General features: G+C 35.7%; 1 protein-coding gene across 2 annotated transcripts in view; it reads right to left on the reverse strand.

The window, feature by feature from the left end:
- Positions 1-751: 751 nt before the first annotated feature.
- The window catches only part of LOC149071773 (lachesin-like), a 167,168-nt gene continuing 148,120 nt past the window's right edge, over positions 752-19,799 (reverse strand). For both annotated transcript variants that reach the window (XM_089247835.1, XM_089247834.1), the window contains exons 4-10: positions 19,586-19,756; positions 19,327-19,464; positions 16,965-17,252; positions 12,738-12,803; positions 11,911-11,994; positions 4,234-4,320; positions 752-1,360 (exon numbers count right to left, since the gene is read on the reverse strand). In XM_089247835.1, coding sequence (XP_089103961.1) covers positions 1,260-1,360; positions 4,234-4,320; positions 11,911-11,994; positions 12,738-12,803; positions 16,965-17,252; positions 19,327-19,464; positions 19,586-19,756 — 935 coding nt within the window. In that variant the 3' untranslated portion in view covers positions 752-1,259. The remainder of the gene's footprint in view (positions 1,361-4,233; positions 4,321-11,910; positions 11,995-12,737; positions 12,804-16,964; positions 17,253-19,326; positions 19,465-19,585; positions 19,757-19,799) is intronic.

The following is a 19,799-nucleotide window of genomic DNA, read 5'->3' on the forward strand; positions in this document are numbered from 1 at the left end:
TCTGTGTCAACCGTCAGGTCTCGAAAAATTTTCTACTATTATTATATTTTACGCGATTCGCCAATTACTCCTCCCTTTAATAATTAGTCCACAAATTATGTTTTTCATTTTCGACGGTGCGAAAATTACCCCCATCTTATATATACGAATTATTTATTCCATTTGTCACAAAGTATTTATTCTATTTTCGCCGGTTACGAATTTATTACCCATTCTCACCGGTCCACAGTTTTAAGCTCACTTGTGCCGCAGCAAACGGTCATTCTTCTTGCTAAACTTTGCTGCAAAGTGCTGAAACACCCGTCCTGCACTCCTGTACTGCCACTGCCTCACCCTCCTCTTAGTCCTTTTGCTTACCCTTTTTGAAGACATCTGAAATGACTGAGCCTTTCATAGAATACTGATGGGCACATACCAGTTATCCAAAAAGTAGGGGATTGCACATTTCTCTTACTAGTTCGTATATTATAACTATAGGGACTCTCGCCACTTTTTCATTTGATTGACCCTCACAACAATCTGTAATTTAAAGAGAATACTACACAAGTAACGGTTAATTAACAACATACTTGGGAAAAAAACATGTTTATTTTCTCGAATTTAAATAGAAATATATTTAGCTCAAAATGTTTTTTTTTTTATCGAACTATATTCGGACTTATATGGGGGATATAAACATTTAATACATGAAAACATATTGAATCGCATAATATATTAGAATAATCAAATTAACATTCAATGTCGTATTTATTATAATTTACTTATTATACAATATCATAAAAAAGTGTCGTCCATATTTATTTGTACTGTACAATACCTAAAGATATTTTTTTTTTTACAAAATATTCGCTATAACTTCTTTCATGTTTTTCCTTTAAACAGCTTTCGTAGTGCACATGATTTAACATGTTCAATGTGATTTTAAATTCTCTCTAATATAAAATACGGGGGTGAGGAGAGGAAACCAAACTTGTTCAGAAATGAATATTGTTCCCAGAGATTGAAAATTATCGTCATTAAAAAACGAAATAGTATCATCCTATATATCATTATCTATAAAGAAACAATGTTTTTTTTCAGAATGGTGTAGTAGCGTCGCCACCTTTTCTGGCGTTTTCGTAAGAAGTAGAACCCGATTTTGTTTTTCTCTCACCATTTAAGAGGAATATCGTAAATTCGTCTTGGGAGTTTTTATATATATAATATATATTTTACAGTTTCTGGTTATAATCAGCTTCGCAGAGACGTAGTACACAAATTTACGTGGCGGCGTTCACCAAATGCCTGCAGCACAGAAACACGATGAGCGCGTGTATTGCGTACGATGAACAAGCCGTTGCCTGACGTTGTCCATTAGTTCCTGTAAAAGTAAGAACAGTACATTATTGTGCTATTTAAACTGAAATAAAATTGTTAGTTTTTTCCTTTTGTGAACATATCAACATAGGAGACACGTGTAATCTAGACATTTCGAGATATTGGTTCATTGTGCGCATAATATACAGTCGAGTCTCCATTCAACGAAATTTCATTTAACGAAATTTTCTATAGAAACCTTGACTTTGAATGACATTTACATGTTATTTACTTCCCATATTGCGCAAGATAATTTCTATACAACGTTTTATAGAAATACGTTGTACGGAAGTTTTGTCGAATTTTTTTTTTCAAACGTTTTGGGACTTCTCTCATTTGAAGTTCCAACAAAATCAACCATGGAGTCGTAGAACAGTGGTGAATAACCAGCTAATGTATTCATGAAAAGCTGAGACAGAGAGAGAGAGAGAGAGAGAGAAACCCCTAAAGTTGTTTTTCTAGCATAGGTTCTATGTTTTACACGGAAACTACAAATTTGATATGCTGTAAAATTTGCTGTCTAGCAATAAGCGATGAACAAAATTTGTTTTACACGGGTTATCTCAAATTGTTTGTACTGCGGATATCTCTGTAACCGTCGACTTTAGAAACATATTTTGAATTACAAAAAGTTTTCAAATGACGTGCAGTTACTTGAAATCTTAAAATTTGTCTGAGGAGTTACAGATAAAAAATAAATAAATAAAGTAACTTTTTTGTACATTCCCATGTGCTCGAAAGCAAATAAAAAAGTTGTTGCCCTGTATCTTTTGAAGCCAGTAAAAAAAAAGCTTCACGTTTCTAAGTGCGATATTTGCTGAATTATTTGAGTTAAAAATTCAGGGAAAAAATTGGGAAACAACGGCATAAATGAGGGGGAAAAGCGTTTTTATTCGTTTATGCCGTTCTTTCCAAATTTTTCTGATATTCGAATTCAAATATTTCAACAAATAATGCATAAGTGAATTTTTTTTATTGGCCTCAGAAGAGACAACACCACACCTTTCCAATTTTGATTTTGAGCACACGGGGACTATATAAAAAGTAAATTTCTTCATATTTTCAATTTCCCCTTTTTTTTCAAACCGCTTAGCTCACGAGCGGTTGGCGATAAATTCGGATGATCTCTGCTGGACGAATCGGCGATAAATACGATACACGTTTTGATGAAATTGTTCTAACATAACGGCATGTTAGAAAAAGGAAGGGGGGAAAAAACAGATGGAAGGAAAACTGCATATTACTATACTCTCTCTAAGGTATGAAGTATATAGGATAGTAGATATGAAGTATATTTCTCTTTTCACCCTCACCTACTTGTTTTCTTTCCCCTCTTATGTACAAGTATATACATAGTACAACCTATTTAACCTTAGAATAGAAGTTTTTCCTACTCATCACGGAGACGAAAGGAACTACTTTCTTTTATAGGGTTGCAACAAAGTTTTGTGGTAATGAAGAGAAAACAGATAGACTTGTTTGACTTCATCTTACTGGCGTTTAGACGCAATATTACGTCCTTGATCGTAAAGTGGCTAACTGAAAGTATGTTTCAATGTCAAAAGTTGCAGAGATATCTGCTATTTAAACAATTTGGGGCAGCCTGTACTGTTTAGGATATTCGCTAAAGATTATAAAGTGGATAGTTGAGTTTCATTCTTAGTCTATTTAACGAAGTTTTTAAATGAAACGATAACACTTCATTAAATACAGACTCCATTGTACTAACAAAATAGCGCTTCGTCTCATTTCCATCGGTGATTTTCATTATATGATTATGTGTTCAGTACATATATAGTGTTGGGAATAGTACGAATTTACGTATGTAATCCGTCTGGTTCGCTCCAGATGGCGTACTTGTTCGTTCCATGGATGGATTTTTTCGATTGTGTCTTCTTCACTCTTATATGTATCTGTACGTTCTGTTCGTTCGACGCCGACGAATGTCTCGCTTATATATTACGTAAATAAAAATATCATCTTTTTCTACGCCACTTTGCTCTCCCATAATGTGAACTATTTCGGCCCCGACATATGACATACTCCGACATCAACTACTAATTCGTTAGAAGGTTTTTTTAGAAAAACGTTTACGAGAAATTTGATAAATATTATAAACATCACTTTTACTTGTGATTGTGCATAATATCCAAGCGTCGTTGGTAAATTTGATAAACACTTGAAATTTATCGCCTTTATCTGTGACTATGCATAATACCTTAGTGCAGCGGTTCTCAACCTATTTTGACTCGCGGAGTCCCGTAGGCCAATTTTTTAATTACAAATATAAGTTACTGTTTTATTTTTACTATTTAAAAATATTTATTTTTGTAAATTTTACTGTTTTTTTTATTTTCCTCGAGCGGCTGCGGAGCCCCTGGAGAATGCACAAGGAGCCCTAAGGGCTCCACGGAGCACCGGTTGAGAACCGCTGCCCTAGTGTAATTGGATAATTTGAAAAAAAAATCCAAATGAGTCTAGTATGTGTGATGAATATAGTCGGACCCCTCAATATGATGACAACAAATTTTACGATCGCACCCCGATATAATGGTACAACACATATGAGTTATCATGCATGGTGCAGTATAATCATGTATGTAGTACGATTTATCATTACCAACAACACGACGCTTGGGTATCGCAGTTAAAAGTAAAATTTTTTTAGTACTTATTAAATTTACCAAAGACGCTCGGGTACCATGCATAATCGCCGGTAAAATTGATAAATTTAGGGAAATTTATCAAACTTACCAAAATGCTCGTGGATTATGCATGATAGCCGGAATTATGAAGTTCACCTGACATATATATAATTAACTAATTCATAATACTAAATTGAATACTAAATCTTATTATTAGGCAATATGATATTACCTGTTTCTTTTTCTATTAGATTGTCTTTGCTTCTCGACATTTTTTCATCGATTTCGTTGATGTGGTCTTTCGCTCTGTGTGTCCCTTCTGCAAGAAAATGATGCATGTCTTTACATAGCAATTGCAAGTATGAATACATCCATAGCTCTCAAAGGGGATTTCTTAAAAGGCTCTTGTTGTGGGTATTAAAATTTCAATAATTTTCACGCTATAAATTTATTTGAAAAATGAATATATGGGAGTGACTAAAAAACTTTTCCTGAGGCCCATGAAAAATTGAAATTATAAGTCATCTCTCAAGGATGTGGAGTTGCGACGTTTAACACTGTTCACGCGTTAATATACAAGGGCGTCCATGATTAAAAGAACTTATTTTAAAGTAGCCTACAGGTGAAACCAGGCCATCAGAAAAGTGCGAAATTTTGTGGAGGACTTCATGAAGTGATGGAAATTTGTTTCAGGGGGTAAAAAAAAATAGTTGCACACGTCAACAGCAGAGGGCGTTTCACTTTGAATATCTGTAGTAAACACGTAAATTTATGTGATGTCACGCAGCATCTGTTATAAAACCTAGAAACATCCGCGGAGATCTCAATGTGTTTGCTGCTCACAATGACGATAAGTTTACGAGATCGCCATTTTTTGGTCAAAATGTTTTACCAAAACAGCAATTCTACAGTAACTGACATTCGATTTTTCTCTTTGGGAACATTTGAAACGTTTGGTGAAGTCCTGACAGTCCAAGAACATTAGCTGACCTTAAAGGCAACATTTCACTCCACGTGCTGAACATTTCCGCACACACACTTCGGTCAGTTGTGAAACATGCCATCTTGCGATTTCACAGGGTATCTGAAAATGATGGCCATCATGTGGAACATGTTTTGTTGCAGTAACAATTGTAAAAGTGTTTAACATTTGTTAAAATTGTAAACGTTTGCCTGAATGTATCATTTTTTAATAAAACACCCTCTTTCTTTCTTTCTTTCAAACTGAGCACAACTCAGGTCTATCACCATCTATGGACGATTTACTACCTAGTGAGTTGTGCCGGAAGTGTATCTGTGTGCACCTAACAATCTGAGTGCGTATGTAGTGTTGTGTTTGATTTTTCAGTGCTGCCATCTATATTTCAGAAGTGAAGTGAGTGATAAGTTATGATTGAATTGGGAACTACAGAAAACAAACTTCATCCGACCCCCACTGTGGCGGTGGTGGGGTAATAAAGTGCCCTCTGGTGGCGACATGAGTAATTATTTTTCGCGCCTGAAACAAATTCGCATCACTTCATGAAGTGATGGGAATTTGTCATGAAGTCCTTCACAAAATTTCACAATTTTCTGATGACTGGTTTTCGCCTGTAGGCTACTTTAAAATAGGGTCTTCTAATTATTGGCGCCATGTACATTGACATTCATGCAATAAATAAGTAAATAAATGAATTATCGAACAGACCCATTTTCAAAGGACGAGGGGAAAAGTTCCTTTTCTTTCAAACTCTGTCGAACTAATCTTAGGGTCAATTGTTCCGTAAAAAATGGGAGTTGTATAACAGGAGTACGATTTAGATCCAGCCAAATATATAGGCTTTAGTATACAATTTTTTGGATAAGAAAAGAAACAAAGTAGGGGGAAAAATGAAATAATAAGAAAAGTCAGTGTGATATTAAACAGTTTTATGTTCCTAAGAAACATGTATAACATCAATTTTTGGTGCAAACGCACGCGGTTCACAGAATTTATGACTCTCATCGGCTACAAAGATTCCTGGTGACTGACTCCTTAGGGACGATGCCATGCAACAGCATTACTGTCGGCTTCATCAGGAGACACGGCGGTAATTATTTTGGCCTCTTTTCCCGCCAGTACAAACCGTAAATTTTTAATTACTTCTCAGGGGACGACTGGTTTGTTAGTTTGCTGTTGTTCTCGTCTCCCCGTAGTCGTAATCTTTCACGGCTATTTCTTTTTCGTTTCGAGAAATAAAGTTTCTGATAGTTGATGGATTTTTACGTCTTGCGGTTTCCTTGTTTAATTCATTTTCCAACGACGATTTCTTTAGATTTCTTGTAAATCTAGATGTTACAGAATAGAACAAACCATTCCGCCTATTTTACATGGATTTCTAATCAAATGCTTCCAATTACACATAATTGCAGTCTCCATGTTATTTTTTTTTTATATTTTTATTCAAATTACGTACAGTGTAGTAGATCGAGCTGTTACAATATTTTAGAAATACAAATTACAACAGCAGAAATTACCTCTTATTAGAATAAAAAAATTTACTTTATTTTCAAATTAATAAGCTTAGATTGTACATTTTTTAGGCAAAACAAAGCAAAAAAAGAAAAATAATAATAAAAGAATCTACATGACGGTTTAGGTCAAGGTTCTTCAACGAATTTTCCGTAGGCCAAATCAGGCCCTCGGATTTTTCTGTTGTGGCCCACCGAACATTTTCGAAAAATAGTTGCAAATATGGAAAAATTGTTAACTCTAGGATTAATTAAAGGCACAATTTCAGAATTGATGATAGAAATAATTATAGAATTATAGAATAAATCAAAGAAAAAATTCCGGAAAAAATTGATGAAAATTTAGAATTATAATGAAAGAAAAGCGAATAATTTCAGAATTAGTGAAAAAACAACTTATATATATATATATAATAACTAATATGAGAGAAATAGAGAAATATAAAATTTCGATTTATAATTACTTTAATTCAATAATTAATAATTTAATTAATAATATGTTCGAAAATTAATGTATTTAGATATACAGTGGAACATTGGTTAACGGGCATAATTCGTTCCGTTAACGTGCTCGTTATTCGAATCAATTTTATTTGTCGAATCAAACTTTCCCATACGAAATAATATTAACTCGTTCCACAATTATTCATTCATATAAAAATGACTGATAAAAAAAGCATTCAGTCAATGATACACAACACAATAAACTTATAATACAATAACTCCATTGATAAACATACAAATAGAATAATATTTATGAATTAACTTGTTCCAAACGAGAGAGAGAAGTTTTTATACTAGAGAAGACTTATAGTTTTTTAGGACGACTTACGGACTATAACTGTTGTTTGCACACTTGAATGTCGTTCTCCCTCGCCTCCAGTTCGATAGTCTTTCCCAAGCACCCAAACTTTGCGACAACTAGTGGTTAATGCTCAAGAACTAATCCCCCTCAAAGAGAGATAGATGGCTTTTTCTCAGCCCACAATATCAAGGAAACAGTTATTTTCTGGACATAATGTTGAGGTGAACTCGGAAAAAAAAGCCATCTTGTATCCGTCCGGACTCAAACCCAGGCCCTCCGGTATGCAAGAGGGCCTGGGTTCGAGTTTAATCAACGCAACTATTCTCTTGGTGACCCCCCCCCCCCCGGGGTTCATTGCTGATCTTGATACAGTGCACGATGTTGAAATGTTTTTTACATAACTCTCGGAAGGTAAGGTTTGTTCCCTTCAGTCACCTCGTAGCATCGCTGAAATTGTGTAAAGCTTTTGAAAGTGGAAATTACATATTGAGCACTAAAGGACCAGACACACACCTCACTACACATCTCTCAGAGAGATATCGAAGTGTTCGAAAGGATGGATGGATATGTCCGGGAACTTTATTAAATAACAAGTAATATAAAGCAGCTTCCGACAAGGCAACAAAAGGAAATTAATTAGTGGCTTCAAGAACCATCCATATAACAATATCACGTACTTCGAACATACCTATAGATTAATCTATAAATTCCGCATTCAACAAGCATCGACCGTCCCTCGGCGCCGGGAGCGTCTTCGAGGTTCGGCGAGCGTCCCACGCTAAACGGCAACCTAGGATGATGACATTCCGTGTGATGTATGTAGAAATGCCCTCTCCACTTGTTAATACAAGATTCCTCGAAAGACTGGTTATATTTTTGGAGATGATGATTACAAGACAAGGAAGAAAATTCAGTCTTTCGAGGAATATTGTTTTAACAAGTGGAGAGGACATTTTTGTTTATGCGCATGTCGCTATCTGGTGGCTTATGTCATTCACGAGCTGTTAGTTGACTGCTGCTGCCGTCCATGTACGGATCCTTTCAACATATATATACTCTCCGGGGAGAAATATTTTTTTTCATATCTTAGTTGGTAGAGCGCTCGTCTGGTAAACGAGAGACCGGGATTCGAGCCCCCGTGGAGGCAGAAACGAATTTGCTTCCTAGCAATCATCAGCTCCAAAAATATAACCAGTCTTTCGAGGAATCTTGTATTCCACTCGTGGTTGCATAATCAGTTTACGTTCTTGCGTCGAAGCTTACGTTGTTGCAGAGACCGGTTGTCCAGCCACTATAGTGTTCGTCTTCATTTAAGATAAAATATCACAAAAAGATGCATCTACAATGAGTAGATCTACTACTTTAGCAGGGGAAAATCTGGAATTGCAGTAGCATAATCGAGTATCACATACAAGGTGGTCATTGTAAATAAAAATCAAAATTGGAAATTAAATATTCGTAATTGCTGGTTGAAAATTACTGAGACTGTAGGGGACAATATTACCTACAATTCCACAGTACGAGTGCAGTTGAAAACGAAAAACCACCGGCTCGGTTGAGATGAAGTAAAACTAATAATGAGCAAAGTGCAAAATTTTTTGTTCCTAATGCGAACCATCACTCGTATATCGATTCACAATTTGTAAAACGTTTTTGCTCGTCAACCGAATCACACGTTATTCGAAGTTCCACTGCATCTGGTATAATCTTTGTGATATTAAATTATTATTATTTATTTCAAATTTAAGAGCGAATTTTACCTGTGCCTAAACTTTTGCGCAGCGCTGTATAAATGTTACGACTAAAGTTCGAAATCGTCTAGTTCGCGAACTTATCGGCCATTTCGGGAATTCACCAATTTAGTTGTAAATTGACCCTGCCAATGTCTGAATATCGGGCTTTGGCTAGCCAATTCGTGAAATGACTGGATTTGCTTAGCCAAAATACGAAAAGAAAAGACATGATTGTCAAGTTCATCTCCAAGTTGGCGTATTTTTTCGTGATAATTATGGCCACGTTAGCTATGGCAACCCATCATATTGCAGTAAAACGATGCGGTTATATATATATTTTTTTTTTCCAAAATTAAACAAACAAAGCTATATATCTATAACAATCATTTTTTCTCCAAAATTTCTCTTCCTTTCCCCTCTCGTCACATGGAGCTAATTTATATATATAATACAGCTACTATATATAGTAATGCATCACACATTGGCGACGAAAAAAATGCCTTTGTCGCATACCAGATCGTGTCTTACATCAGCACATCGAACTTTGTCGAGCGATCTCCACTCACTTCGCGAATTGGCTGGCCAAAGCCTGAAATATCACTAGTCATTTCTAAAAATCGGACTTTGGTCAAAACTCTCGGCCAGTTCGCGAACTGGCCTCACTTCGGACTTTGACTGTAACACGCATACATAGGTGACAGAAATAACTTTAAAGGGTAGACTAATACCAATGTCGGTGAACAACGTACGGTCATCCTCCATCATTCTAGCTGCCGCACGTCAAATAACATTTGTCTTCCCTGCTAGGGAACCATCGACCAACGATACTACTTGATGATTTCGTTAGTATTAATAAAGGTACTTTATTAGCTGGCGTTAGAAGCGCAATTATCCTCCAACTGAATACCTCCTTCAAATCCACAGTACGTCGAACAGACTAGATTTATGCAGGCAGATTTATGATGGAATAACCCCGCCGTATTCTCCGAATCGATTTACCATTTTGAGAATTTATTCGCATCGGCAATCCCACCATTTTGAGCAATAAATCCGATCGAGTATTAGTCTCCCCTCCCCCCACTTCAAACTGTATCAGTAGTAACTTGAGTGCAGGATTAAACATGGCAAAACAGCACGTGCACACACACCAGCTAACAAGAGACGGGATTAAGGTGAGCAGACCGAAAATCGCCAAGTTAATGCTGATTGCGAAAATACGATTAATTATTGAAAGAGCAAATACTCTGTGCATGCGTGTGTCTCTTGTATCGAGTCGAAAGTGAGCTTTTCTTGTGTGTGTGTATGAGTTCGAGCTCCCCGATTTCATCCCACGTTAACGAGTGTTGCCAAACATTAAAGTCATATCTTTTAATTCTTCTTATTATTCACATCATTGAAACGAGTTATAATGAGAGAACTCTACTTTTTTTGTTGTTGTTATTATTATTATTATTTTCTGGAATTATAATTCTAGTAATTTGAAATTCGAATAATTCTGATTATTAACTACACAAACTTAATCTTGTTTACGGTAATCTTATTCATAATTTGTGAATTTTCTCGTTTGTTAAGAGATTAGTGGGAGGAATATGTGCATTGTACAATACTGAAAGTAGAATAATTAGTGCAATACTTGAGGAGAATCAATAATAAGACTACCAGAAAAAAAATGCCACTAAAAAAAAGGTTAAAGCGATGATAATTAACGTGGCTTATGATCTTTCCTCTGGTGATAATAACTATGACTTGATATTCGAATTCCTCCGAATATTAAAATTACACGAGCTTCACTTCGCTTAAGAAACGCGTTCAAGCGGACGCACTAATGGCACAGAAGAGCTAGAGAACGAGTTACTTCTGTTTACTGAGGACTCATGAATAATTCAAAGCATATTATTTAAAATCGGATTAGGTATTATGGATAAAATAATATGTAGGATGTGTCCTGTAAGTCCCAATTCGGCCTTCATCTCATCAACCGTTCGCCGTAGAGTTATGGTTTCCAATTTAAAAAGAAAATGATCAAAATGTGTTCAGAAATCACCCCTGAACCAGTTTTTAAAATGAAAATACAGTGTGTCACACAATAGAAAAAATGTAAAGTTTTATATGGTCCCCCCCCCCCCCCAGTCGTTTAACTTCCAGTTAGAAAGTTATTGCCCTGCATCTGAGCCCATCAATAAAAATCCCATGTTTTTAAGTGCAATACTCGCAGAGGTATTCGAATTCAAATCTCGGAGAAAATTTGGGAAATAACAGTGTAAGTGTTAATGCATCGTTCCTTTCTTCATTTATATTGTTCTCCTCAACTTTTCTCGGACATTTGAACCAAAATATTTCAGTGAATATTGCAGTTAAAAACATGGGATTTTTATCGAACATTGGAGGATAAGATTTAGATTTTTTATTTTATGGCACACATTCTCAAGCTCTCAAAACTGGTACATGCTGGATATCCGATTGTATACGTTGATTGTGATCTCGCAGCAACTGATTATATATTTAGAATATAATTTTATACTTAGCCTATGATTTTATACTTAGATTATGACTTTATGGTTGTTATGATTGTAATGTATATTCTGTAATGTATGGTTTTTTTTATAAATGAATTGGCAGAGGTATCCAGTCAGGGCAATGAGACGATATTGTCATATGGCGATGTGGCCTGGGTATCTTTCGGTTTGACGGTACAAAGTTATTTCTGAACACATTTTGATCATTTTTTTTAATTGGAACTACACCTCTACGATGAATTGTTGATGAGATAAAGGCCGAATCAAGACTTACTCGACACGCTGTATAAAAAAAAATATTTCGGTTGGGAGAACATTTGAATTTTGTACTTCATATTATGTAAAATTATTGTTAGATTTCTCACCAGTAATGAGCGGCCTCTTCTTCCTGCCATTGCTGTCTTCGGTCGTGTCTTTCACGGATCCTAGACTTTGATGCTGCGGGAATGCTAAAGGAATGGATGAATTGAAATCAATTCATTTTTATGCATACTGTATATGAATTTATACAGGGTAAAGTGTTTACTGCGATGAAGTCACTATTTTTTGCAGGGTGTCCGGTTCATACGCTCCTATTTTTGAGAATCTCCTACACTTTACAAGAGTTTTGGAAGGATGACGAAGGTATACATATAAATAGAAAGCAACACTGAAAGGTTTAGAACACCAAAAATATGGAGAACGTTATATAAGGACAAAGAACCATTTAGAAAACACCGACATACGTTTCGGCACTCACGGGTGCCGTTACCAAGGTGGGAAAACAAAGACGCGCGTGGTATATCCCAACAAAAACGTGGTCGGAATACAAATACAAAAACACCGACACAGGGTGGGACAATAAATTATTAAAGTCTATCCAGTTCACCAATTGCCTTTTGATAATAATTTCCAAAATTTTCGAAAAGAGCTCGTCAAACTCACTTGACGATAATTATGTGTGGCTTCGCTACTACCCTTTTTGAATATTAGAATTACACAAACGGACTTCTACTTTTGCAAGAGTTTATCAGACTTTTATCAACTCGCCTTGGTAAAGCTCTTTCGGGCTTTTACCGTAACATATACATTCCGAATGGTTAATTATTTTAATGAGATAAATAATGAGAAATTCAAGCTTTCAATCTGAAGGATGAAACTAGAACCAGAGCTTAATAGTGAAAAATAAATAACTATAAATTTCAATACTTACCTTCCGAGCTCTGTCTTCTCACAGATGAAGTCTCTTTTGTCGGTTGACTCGTAGGGGGTTGAATCTCTGCGGATGAATAAAATTATACATAAATTAATTTGAAAAATTTAAGAATTTACTCGGGCACATTTATGACCTTTCTATATTAACATACATGTGAAATTTAGATATCATTGGTCTTCTTCATACATACCAGTGATTCTAATCAAGGTATTCTTATTCAGAGCTCTCTGAGAAGGGGATCAGAAGACGGATTAACGATAAACTTGGATGATACACATTTCAAACCACGAAAGAATCATTATCTTCGTCCACAAAAAATTGCTATCAACATGACCGACATGTGCAATTTTGGTGCAGTGGAAAGTGATTAGCGAAGAAATGGTACATTGAAATTTTGTGAAACGGTTGTAAAATGTAATTTTTTTCAGATACCAAAAAATTAATTTTCTTTAATTTTTCTATTATAATTAAGTCTGAAATTATTTCTTTCTTTAATTCTTCTGTTTTCATTAATTCTGAAATTATTTATCTGTTCAATTCTTAATGTTTTTGAATTTTAAAATTATTTCTTAATTTCATTCTGATTTTTTTTAAAAATCTAAATGCATTTCCTCCTTTCGATCTGAATTCCCTTGAATTTTGAAATTATTTTCTAGCATATCGTTCACATTCTCTAATTCCAAGCACATCAAACCTCCCAGATTGTAACTTGCCACCTATTTTCCCGTATTTCCCGCAATCGATACGAAGGGTCCCATGCTCGATGAAACTTATGAAGTTCAGTTCAATACTCCAAAAGTGAGTGAGAGAGAGAAAGAGAGAGAGTTACGATCCATATGTTTCGTAGATACACGAAACGTATGGTTTCTCTCGAAAATCAGGAGTTGGACGCGGTTGGAGAAAAGGTTGTTGTTGTTATATATATATATATATATATATATATTCACGAAAGCTGACCAATTTCCCCAACATGCGAAAGCTCAGTTCGGAATTTTGTGCCTTAAAGCTCGGGGGAAATGTTGGAATTACACGTCAACGCAGAATAACAAACTGACTTTGAAAGGCAGAGAGCGCTGCAGGTAATGCATTTCGAACTGCCCCTTATATTGCTAGACTTATCAGCTACTTAAAACTGGGAAACGGCTTGTAATCCCGTACACACACGGGAAAAGTCATTTTCACCCTTTAACTCGAATTCACTAAATAACTATTTCTCACTCTCCTAGAAAGAGAGAGAGAGTGTGTTGTGTGTGTAAAATATCTGCTTTTCATGGCTCGCTGTTATTTTCTAAGGAAAAGAGTATTGGGGATAGTTTTTTCTTATTTTGCTTCCAGAAAAGCTTTCTCTGCATTTGACCAGGAATATTTTTGGCCTCAAATTAAAGGGAAACTTTCTACTCATATTATTGTTTGAGTCAGGGGTGGCCAACCTTTTTCCAAGCCGTGCCACAATCAATATTATTTTGGATTTTAACAAGCAGACCATAGACGCCCCGTTTTTACGGGTCTTATTGATGCGCATTCTTCAACGATGATACAAAAGCAAGTTGAAAAACAATAAATGACATTTTTATATCATAATGGTTGTGGGTTTTGAACCAATGAGCAACATGAAAATGAATAACATGTTTAACATGTGGTATGAAATTATAATTTTTTTATTTTTATTTTTGTGCTGCATACCGGTTGAAATTTTTTGTGCCCAAACTATCGTCTACTATGCATTTATGTTTGCTGCACGAATTTATTTTCCGAAAAACTTAAAAATATAGTGATCATTTATTTTACTTTATACCGACATACAGCATAAAGTTACAAAAAAAACTCATGGTTTCATACCACATGTTGTTCATTATACATGCTGGACATTGGTTAAAACCAACAACAATTTTATTTTAAGAATTATAATAGATATAGTTTTTCTTTTTTATTCAATAGGTGACAGCAGGGGATCCTAACTTAACGCGGTTTATCGTGTTCATAACAGCAAAGAAAATGGTTGGAATTTTCTTGAAATGACCTTCTCTTTCAATTACATCAAGATATATTCTAACTATATTAATTTTTTTCTAGAATATTTTTCCAATACCTCTTCCGGTTAGGACACCAGGCTTATGGCAAGATTTCGTAACCGAATCGTTTCATACTATATCTCGAGAGGTTCGCAATGGAAATAAAAGCCAATTATTTCGTCTGATGAACATGTTTAAGGCAAATGTTATGATCGAAATCGTAACACATACTTTATGTAAATTATATTATTGTTTTAGATGGCTATATATTGTACATAAAGTGTAGGTGCTTTTCTTTTTCTTCTCGGCTGGTGAAGGGAAATTTTCTCACGGATCGTCAGAACGGAAGTTTGACCACATGGCCCCCTCGGACATTCCTTAGATGGACGAGGTTCATTTTCACTTTGAAGGGATCGGGTGGTCTAGGTTCCTGGAAACTATCCGTAGACGTAGATCTCATCCAATACGCTGATTGGCTCAAAGTCCCGTTCCAGGAGTACTATCTTGTAAGTTTCGCTTCTCTCGGAGCGATTCTTGATGAGTATGTCGAGGTGTTAAGATGTAGTAAATTAATACTTGAGCACGACTTCGATTTCCGTGCTTGTGAATTGTACTGAAGTATTGAAAGGCACGCCGAAAAAATGGGTATCGTTGTAATCTTTTGTTATTTATATTATATATACATATATATTTTGTGATTATGTAACCGAAGAGTCATGTAATTCCTTTTTTTTCTCACAGCGCAATGTCATATTCATGAAGTAAATGTAAAACTTTAAATTCTAATCGACTCGAATCCTTTCTTGAAGTTTTGTTTAAGTCTTTTGATATTTTTAGTAACAAGCGAATATAACACAAATATTGTGATACCAATATGGTTCTAATACGTCTTCTGGTTTGGGCACTATGCTCACGGGGTCCCCATTCGTAACGAATTTATTCTAAATTACATCTCTAGAAATTCGCAACGAAAATAAACGGCATTGGTACCGTCTGTTAGCTATTCTAAAGAGAAAATCCGATGATACCAATTTCATTACTTCAGTACCTACCACGCGATTCAAGATACAAAGAACCTATTCACGTAAAACTTGTGGCCGTGTCTATAACACATCCTACTTCAATTTCGGTGTAAATTGGCATCTAACAGATGAAAACATGTCCTTATCATTGGTATCGCAAGAGGAATGAGAACATTTCCTGCAAGAGATCCTCATCTAAGTAATACTGGATAAAGAAATTGCGAGTATATTATGCGGGAAAAATAGGAATAGCGATTATAATGACTTTTTTTATTCACGGTGCTCGATTCCTATTCACAATGAAATTCACTATACGCAGTGTTGAAAACAAAAACTGATCACAGCTAGGTCAGAAACGTCATTGGCCCTCAAATTATAGTAAACAGAAAAAAAATGAAATGTATGTTTTTGTGCAAGAATTTTGATTATATTTCATCACTATCACACGAAATAACTTTTTCTGTGGTTACCCTTTAAACGGCATCGACGAGATATCTCGCCTCCTTGAAAAGCTTATTTCATCATTGACATAGAGTAGCGCTCAAAAATCTTTTGACAAATGCAGTAATGTTTGTAGGGCCAACTCATTTGCATGCACTACCCTGACCTTGACATATGTAAAGCAGGAGGAAGATATTTATCGACACCTGTAGTGGAAATTATTTTAGGTTAGTGAGCATTTAGTGTCTAATTCTTGTTTTTGGACGAATCGAAAGTGTTTTAACAACTATAGTTTAATTAAATATGGAAGCAATTAGTTCTTATTTGATATAAATTTATAGTAGAGTTATGAAGAATACATAATAAAAACTCTGAAATATTTAAAAAAAATATTCGGTGGATTTTTTTTCGGGGAAGTGTAATTAAGGCTTTGAATAAAGGGTGGATTGAAGCTAAAGTGACAAGTAATTTTGGTATTTCAAGACAGTCCATAATTTTTAGATAATCTTGGAAAGTTTACAATAATCTCGGGAACCTGTAAAAATAATTATTTTATACCCCTTACACCTGCTGAAAATCGAAAGAAAGCCTACTTCATTCAAAAAGAATACGACATTTTAAAAGGGTGTTTAGTGATTTCTGATGAGCCGCTAAATGGGTTAAGAAATAAATCGTATTATTTATTTTCAGTGCATTTTTGTGTGAGATCGAAGAAGGATGCAGAAACAGTTATGTACAGCATTGCTTACCATAGAGTCTGACCGTTCCTTCAGTGGAACCGAGAGAATTTTTCGAATAGCACATGTACATGCCCAAGTCGTGTTCTTGTAAGTTTTTGATGGTTAGACGCAAATGAGTCTTGTAGGTCTTCTCACTCGTTGTTACCTCGAACTTCTCGTTGGTTATTATCATTTCGCCACGGCGACGTCCCCAGTAATTGATGGAACTTGGATAGGCTTCCGTGTGGCAGTTCAGGGTAACATCTTTTCCTAAACTCGCTCCTACCAACTGATTCGGTATCCACAATACAGGAGGAACTAAACCATAAGAAAAATTTTGCAATTGAATTTATTTATATTGAAAACATATGCAATAGAATATAACCAAAATAATACACTTATTTTCAGCTTCATAACGTGAGAAATGTTCCAGTAAAATTTGTAGACAGTTTTCTGTGCATTCCAATCTTTATAATATAGTGTACAGGGTATTGCCTCGAAGTGGCGACAAAGTCAGAGGGGTGATAAAACATGGTATCGCAAACCACGTTTAGTTGGTGAAAATCTCAAAAATACTTATGAAGAGGCAGACATCGCAAGTATAAGCGATATCTTTGAGCGCGTCCGACATTCCTTACTTTGTCGCAGTCGGCTGTGCAACGACCTCTGATCACGACTTCAAACAACTGTCATGATTTCTCTTCGTCTATTTTCTGACACTGAACTGTACTGCAAGGCTGTATTGTAATTTTTCTGCCAAATAAATGGTTTTTGTACTTATTTATTTTGCTTTATTGTGCTTATTACTATTGTACTCTATTTTGTAAGCCGTGTTGTACTCATGCTGTCAAATAAATGTTTTTCTTTACTTATTATTGGCCTTTTCGTACCACTCCACGTCATACCCTTCATAAGTATTTTTGCGATTTTTACCAACTAAACGTGGCTTGCGATGCCATGCCCCATAGTCATTTTTGTTCTCCTGGATGCCTAATATCACCCCCTCTGAATTTGTCGCCACTTTGAGGCAACTACCTGCATACAGCCAATTTTACAGGTTGAAATATTTTTCTTTTCTTAAAATAAAAATTTGTCAAATGGTAATAGTTGTTGAACCGCTAATTCCAGAAAATCCAGTTAAGCTGAGGTTATTAATCGCATCGTTCTTCCACGATTCAGTCGGTAAGGTAGGAAATATTAGTTTTTTTTTTTGATTCTGTTCTATTTGTTTCAGTAATTTTTGATTGAATATCGTCACCGCTGGCGTTGAAGAGACGTCGAGTCGATGCTCAAACTCACGATAACCCTCTACCCTTGAATAAATTTGACCATCAGATTGTTCCGGTCTGTTATGACGTGGTCAAGTAACCTATGGCTAAGGTGACTGTGAAATACCTAGTGGACTCATCATACTCCATTTTAAGGTGAAAAACCAGTTTTCTATTCAAAGTGACATCTAATCGTGAAAAAAAAATACGGCATATGGAACAGCTATTGACTGCAGCGATAATATTGACGTGACACTTTGCACACAAATAGCAGGTGAGTCGGCTGGGGTTTCCGGTGGCTATACTTACGCAGACTTTTAACCAGAGGCGGATTTAACGGCGGGAGCACCGGACACACGCCTGACTAATAAAAGGTCCGAAAAACCCAAACTTCACATTATTTTCTAATTTAAGGGCCCAATATTTTCTTTTGAGCACCAGGGCCTCGACCGACTTTAATCTGCAACTGCGTTTAACCCAATTCTCAGTGGGCAACATTCGCGGATATAACACAGACGGAAGAATCAACAACCACTGAGCAAGTTTCAACGAATTGGGATACATCGGAATGTGCCGTGTATGGGTTGTCCACCTAAAGAGAAATTTATCTATCACGTACCCACGCATCCTCATATTGGTTACATAACCGTATAAACTTAAGAAAAATCTCTTGATGATAGCAACCATTGCTGTTGGGGAAACGTCTAGTCAATGTTCGAATTCACAACGACTATTTCAGCCGCCAGAACGAGGATTTTTTTAATAAAACTATTTAAATTATTTTTATGTCACAAAATATTCGTAAATTTTGGTGAGTTTTAAAAATGGTTGCATGTTGTTGGAGTTAAAATTCAAGAAAAAAATAACCAACAATTAAAATCCTAAACGCTAGTATGCTATATAGGCGTTACTAAAGGTGCGCATGCAGGAAATTTTGTTAACCACCAAAAACATTAACTTAAAAAACTTCTATTTCAAATGATCCAGCCACTTGTCTCTAACTTTAATACACCTTTTTTGATTTTTTTTTCAAAAGGGGTCAGGAATTATGGAACACCTTGTATCTATTGAAAGATTCAAAGTTTTAGAAACAGACATTCAGAAATCCTCATACACAAACTCACAATGCACGTGGAGGATGATCCTTCGGCTGACCGATGGCGGAACTCCATTTGCCGCTATACATAAATAAGCTCCGGTGTGCAGTCGACTGACTCTAGCTATCGTCAATATCTCGCCTTCGTAAGTGATGGAATTAGGATCTGTTCAATCAAAACAAAAGTGCAATGAGACACAAAATTTGTAAACTTTTTTACAAATCATTTTACACCTTATCAACTTCATATATACATAATATATCGGTTATTTTTTTAATGCGTGTACCTAGAAACTTCTTCCCTTGCCAAGCTCCTAGTGGAATAGGTTCATTGTCTTCTCGTCGCCACGTGATGTTTGGTATCGGATACCCAACGGCTTTGCAAGTCAGTGTAACATTGGCACCTTCTCTGACGACAACGTCACTGCTGCTTCCCTGGTCCAATATATCAGGGGGTTCTACAACACGTGAAAAAAAAAAAAAGAATCCAAGCTAGTGCTA

Source organism: Pholcus phalangioides, unplaced genomic scaffold (genome assembly GCF_987345545.1).
Source record: "Pholcus phalangioides strain wild (caught in Gottingen) unplaced genomic scaffold, Ppha-v1.0 ptg000018l_1, whole genome shotgun sequence".
Lineage (NCBI taxonomy): Eukaryota > Metazoa > Arthropoda > Arachnida > Araneae > Pholcidae > Pholcus > Pholcus phalangioides.